The sequence below is a fragment of the Balaenoptera ricei genome, chromosome 12, assembly GCF_028023285.1.
Source record: "Balaenoptera ricei isolate mBalRic1 chromosome 12, mBalRic1.hap2, whole genome shotgun sequence".
Lineage (NCBI taxonomy): Eukaryota > Metazoa > Chordata > Mammalia > Artiodactyla > Balaenopteridae > Balaenoptera > Balaenoptera ricei.
In genome coordinates, this window is record NC_082650.1 from 48,300,381 (window position 1) to 48,306,350 (window position 5,970).

At 42.8% G+C, this 5,970-nt stretch overlaps 1 protein-coding gene across 1 annotated transcript; it reads right to left on the bottom strand.

The window, feature by feature from the left end:
* Positions 1–4,075: 4,075 nt before the first annotated feature.
* On the bottom strand, positions 4,076–4,981 carry RFPL4B (ret finger protein like 4B). Its single transcript, XM_059941627.1, has one exon. The coding sequence runs from the start codon at positions 4,979–4,981 to the stop codon at positions 4,076–4,078; it is 906 nt and encodes a 301-aa protein (XP_059797610.1).
* Positions 4,982–5,970: the final 989 nt, after the last annotated feature.

The following is a 5,970-nucleotide window of genomic DNA, read 5'->3' on the forward strand; positions in this document are numbered from 1 at the left end:
CTGTATACATCAGTCCACACCACAATTTGCAACAGTGGGAGGGGTTAGCTGGGGGATGGGAAGAAGGAGGGAAGGAACTTACACAGATGTGTGAGGGGGATGGGCACACCAAGATGCTTTCTTCTATCAATCCATAAGTAATACCAAACAACTGTTTCATTACTAAAATACTAGTCAAAATGCAATACCTCTTTCTGAATAAGTTTAAAGTATTTTAAAAACTGGGATTAAAAAGATGTTTCCAACATGATAAGGAGTATGTTAAATAAATAGCCAACTTCACACGTCACCAAAGATACTAGATGATGTCACTAATTGGCAACAAATAGCACAATCTACAAGCAAGGCCCAGAGCTAAACAATCGAGGTGAATTATCAAATTTAATCCATATAACAATCCTAAAGGCTGGGTTTCTTATTAATCCCTCTTTACTAAGTAGGAAACTGAGGCATAGAGAAGTTGGATAACTTGTCCAAAATCACATAACTGAAAGTAACAAAAATAGTATTTGATCCCTGGGAAGCTGGCTCCGGCGGAAAGAAAGCTAGTGCTGCTGGAGAGGAGTGAGGGGAGAGTGTGGGGCAGGGCATCTTAGAGAATTTATTCCCCCTGACCTATTAATCCTTGCAGGGTTTAAGACAGGAATGACCTGATGGATAGTTTAAAAGAATCATTTTGGTGCCCGGGTGGAAGTGAACTATGGAAAGGCGGGGGTGGAGCAAGGAGGTTAGGAAGCTGTCACAACCGTCCAGATGGGATACGTGTGAGGTTTAGATTAGGGTTGTAGCAATAGACATGCTAAAGAGTTGGAAATGTGAAATATTTTGCTAAGGAAAAATACCGATTGGCAACAGGATGAGAATGTGACCCAGCCCCCATCATTTCCCCTGGGCCACAGTGATTCAGATAGGAAAAAAAGAAACAGGCCAATCATTGGCCCCTGGCATTTTCCCTTAATGTTTGATGAAGAAAAAAATCACTCAGGTCCTTTAGCTGGGATGAAGGAAAGCTTAGAACTTAAATCCCCCTGAAGAAGAGACAGAAAGTCACTTAAAGCAAATGGTCCTTGAGAGAACCTGAAATATGCAGATTATAACACATACTGTTACCTCTAGTCCTAGGAAACTGGGGCTGCCTTCTCTTTAGCACTCAAAGACATGAGAAGCCCAGGGACTTTCCCAGCTTTTCAAATTGCAGTTCTAACCTACTGGTGAGTTCTGAAATCAAATTAGTGTGTGAGACTAGCAGTTTTTCTAATAAAATATAATAAAAGAAAATTATAGTGTATCACTCGTCATAGGTATTGTCTCATAAAACTTTTGTTTCAACAATACAAACACCTGTTAAGGTGGATTGGGGTGGTCCCCACCTAGGCCCAGTGTCAGAGAAGGGCAAGGAGACCCCTGAAATAAAATCATATGGATCAAAAGGGAATAACAACAACAACAAAACACCACAACTGGGCTGTCCCTCATCTCCAATGGAGTTGGAAAGAAACAGGAGATGACAATTTTGTTAGGGACCTGTTGACCGAAACCGCTCGCACTGGCCAGGCACGATGAGTTGTCTCACCACAGGAGGTCCTGATAAAGAACATGGTGCTGCCACTGAAAACTAACCAGGAGAATTCGGGAGGGGCCAAAAGGAAAGAGGAGACGCCATCCCATAATATTGTCCTACCAACCTCCCAGAATCCTTTGCGCTAGACTCCAGCTTGGCTGAGAGATATTGGTGCCACCAGGAAGGACCCTGAGTCAGACCAAATATGGGCCAAGCAAGATGACTGGCCAGAGACAACCGGGAAACTAACCCTATTACCATAAAACCTGAGACTGTGAGCCACATGGCAGAGCAGTTCTCCTGGGTTCCCTTACCCTGCAGCTCTCCACCCAGCTACAGCCCCTTCCCAATACAGTAAGTCCCCTACATACGAATGAGTTCCGTTCTGAGAGCACGTTCTTAAGTTCATTTTGTTCGTTAAGTCCAACAAAGTTAGCCTAGGTACCCAACTAACACAATCGGCTATATAGTAATGTACTGTAATAGGTTTATAATACTTTTCACACAAATAATACATAAAAAACAGACACACAAAATAAAGAAAACATTTTTAATCCTACAGTACAGTACCTTGAAAAGTACAGTAGTACAGTACAACAGCTGGCATAGAGGAGCCGGCATCGAGTGAACAGGCAAGAAGAGTTACTGACTGGAGGAGGGAGAGGAGGTGGGAGATGGTAGAGCTGAAGGATCGTCAGCAATAGAAGATGGAGGGCAAGCTGCAATTTCACTCACGCCTGACGTTGATGGCACAGGTTCTGGTTCCTTGCTGGATTCAATTCTATCTACCCTCTTGAAAAAACGATCCAGTGATGTCTGGATAGTAGCTCTTTTTCTTCTCATCATATATGACACGGTAGTGCTGGATTACATTCTGATCGGCTGCTGCAAGCTTCATGTACCGTTCTACGTTCGGGTCCTATGACTCAAAAACTAACAGTGCCTCCTCAACTAAAGAAAATCCCCTTGCCATTTCCTGCGTTGTGAATCTCTTTGGTTCTTCAGTTACTTCTTCTTCCTCTTGTCTCTCTTTGTCTCTTCTCTGGGCCTTTAGTTCCATCAGGACTTGATTAGTAAGCTCCTCGTGTTGCACAGCAAGTTCCATCGTTATCACTTGGCGCTTCTTAGCAGTACCAACTACATCACCGCTGCTTTTACGCTTGCTTCTGGACAACTTGGGCTTGAAATAAAGATACTGTACTGCTGTACTCTATACGGTACTGTACAGTAAAGTACACAAAAGCACAACCACTTGTAGAGGATGCATGTACGTGACAATGTATGCCAGACATGTGAACTAACTTACGTGATTGGACATGCGAACGCACATTCGCATCTTTGAAAGTTTACAACTTGAAGGTTCTTATGTAGGGGACTTACTGTAAAGTCTTTTGCTTTATCAGTACATGTGTCTCCTCAGGCAATTCATTTCTGAGTGTTAGACAAGAGCCCACTCTTGGGCCCTGGAAGGGGTCCCTCTTCCTGCAACAATTCTGGGTCTCTTTGGAAAGGAAGTCAAAGTCAGAGTCCAGAACATGTCCCAACCCAGCATTCCTAGGACAGATGCCACCTTGGAAGTGGCTGACCCAGTAAAATTTTAAAAATACAACCCAAAAGCCCCTGAATGGTTTGAAAAGGAGCCATCATGAGCATTTAAGACTGGGGTGTGGGAAACTGCAGTCTAGGACAGTGTGGGTGTGATGGGGGGTGGGGCACAAACTACAGATAGGTTGTGAGAGGATCCAGTGTTCCAAACAGTCATTTCCCTCCTTATATAATTGATTCCAGAAGGTCCAGAATCTTCGAGAAACTGTTACTGGACCAAACTTGGGTCTGCTCACCCGTGTGTAGTAAAGCCAATCTACTGACAACGAGTTGTGGTAGAGGAAAGTGCAATGTTAACTGCAGGGCACCAAGCAAGGAGTCCAGGACAGATACTCTCTGACTGACCCTATCGGCACCTTTTTGGCCATCATATATACAATACCACTTTGACAACCACCCAATATGCCAATTATTGAACATTCTCATTAGGACAAACATGAATCACCACTAACTATATCTACCTCAGTGAAAGGTTCTTTGTCTTTCAAGAAAGTAAAAATGAAAAACAGTTCTTTCCCAGTACATTTGTCTCTCTCCTTTAAATTTCATGTCAAAATATCTCACTCTGGCATCTCATTCTTCTTTTTCCCCAGACAGTTATCATTATCAGGAATTATACTATAGAAAAGGCATGAAATAATGAAAAAGGCATTGTTCCTATCCACAAAATGTAATAATTTAATTTATAATCTAAAACTCCCCATTGTATATACTACAGAATAAATGCACAGTGTAGTCTCTGATCATCACAGCTGTTTGGCTGAGAGATATAATTATTCCCAATTAAAGAAAGACCAAAAAACTGAGGCTTTAAAGTGCTTAATAACACCCCCTACACCCCATAGTTATTCAGTTGCAATGTCTACAAAATACACCCTCAAATCAATAAAAATTGCTTAGCTACAAAGTCTACAAAATTGTCTCTTCTTGGGTCATTCTGACGTTTCTCACATCAAAGATCTCATTCACCTCACAGGACATTTCTAGGAAGGGATGAGTTCCTGATGGACAGATGGTTAGGGGGGCACCATTATCACCTTCTCCGGGGAACTCAGGACTAAAGAACGGACACAAAGGCTCCAAACAGGAGAAATTACTGTGTATGTAGATGAGGGCATCATTGCTAACATCAAAAAACTTGATTTCTTCCAACTCAATATCTAGAAAAATTCCTACTTGGCTAAGGCCAGGGCTTGCAGGAATTCTGGTTTCTGGGATGGAGCAGGTATAGATTATTCCCGCCTTCATGCTGATGATCCAGAAGCCATGTTCAGAGGAAAAACCACTCTTCCTCTTCCTGTCAACCGATTTTTTGCAGACCCCCAGAGCCCACTCATTCCCCTCTCCCACTTCTACCACCCAGTAATGACAGCCAGAGGAGAAGCATGGAGTGCCCAGGATACAAGCCCAGTATGCAAATCTCTGGGGATCTTCCGTCAGGTTCTGGCAGATCTTCCCACACTGGACACTCCTTAGGTCATCAGAGAGGACAAGAAAGGGGTTGGTGGTGGCTGCATCCAGAGTTATGTCCTCCCAGAACTTCAGGTACTCTTCATTCACATGCAGACCCTGCTCCAGGTGGGAACTGTGCTGTGCGATGAGAAGAATCAGTTCTCCAACTTGCCATTCCTCCAAAGGAGGATTCTCATTGACGCCTCGACATACAGGACAGATCAATTTCAGATCCTTCTGTTCTTCCATCCAAGTTTGCATGCAATGAAAGCAGAAAGTGTGGGCACAGGAGAGAGCAATGGGGTTGAGGAAAACCTCCTGACAGACTGGACAGGCTGCCTCCTCTTGCAGACGGTTGGCCATGGTCCCTGAAGTTCACTCTTCAGCAGAACTGAGCTGAAGTGGCCCTTTATTAGCCTCTGGGAGTGATCGGGAGCCTTCAGTACCTGATCTGCTCTTCAATAGTCAGGATGTACCTAAATCCAATACAAAAATTAAATAATGTAAATCTTTCTGTAGTTTAGACATGAAAGTGACACTAAGTCAACAGAGAATCATAGCAAAGGCACTGTCTGTGAGGAAAACTATCCAAAATTTAAGTGATCACAAGAAAGAGAAATAGGACAGTTGGACATTGTCTTTTCATGGGGAACAGCTTACCTTGCCTGGAGACTTCCAGGTGAAGTCTTGTCTGCTCTGACCACAGCTTCTCCCCGTAGGAGCTGAGCCCAACTGGGTCTTTTTTTTTTTCCCAACTGGGTCTTTAACAGGAACGAGGAGCACAGTCTTTACCCCCTAAACAGCATTACTTTGTAAGTAACTTGCAGTTGAAGGAAAAGAATTTCCACACCTAAATACAATCATTACAAAAAAGAAAAGGCCACCTACTGAATGGGAGAAGGCATTTTATATATCTGATAAGGGGTTAACATCCAAAGAACTCATACAACTCAACATCAAAACAAACAAACAAACAAAAAACCCAGTTTAAAAAATGGGCAGAGGATCTGAATAGACATTTTTCCAAAGAAGACATAAAAATGACCAACAGGCACATGAAAATATGCTCAACATTGCTAATCATCAGGGAAACGCAAATCAAAACCACAATATCACCTCACACCTGTTCAAATGGCAATCATCAAAAAATCTACAAACATGGTACAGCCACTATGGAGAACACTATGTAGGTTCCTTAAAAAACTAAAAATAGAGCTACCATATGATCCAGCAATCCCACTCCTGGGCATATATTCAGAGAAAAACATGGTTCAAAAGGATACATGTACCCCAATGTTCATTGCAGCACTGTTTACAGTAGCCAAGGCATGAAAGCAACCTAAATGTCCATC

What these genes read in the sequence shown, in the direction of transcription:
- RFPL4B (XM_059941627.1), bottom strand. Translation starts at nt 4,981, where the DNA reads ATGGCCAACCGTCTGCAAGAGGAGGCAGCCTGTCCAGTCTGTCAGGAG.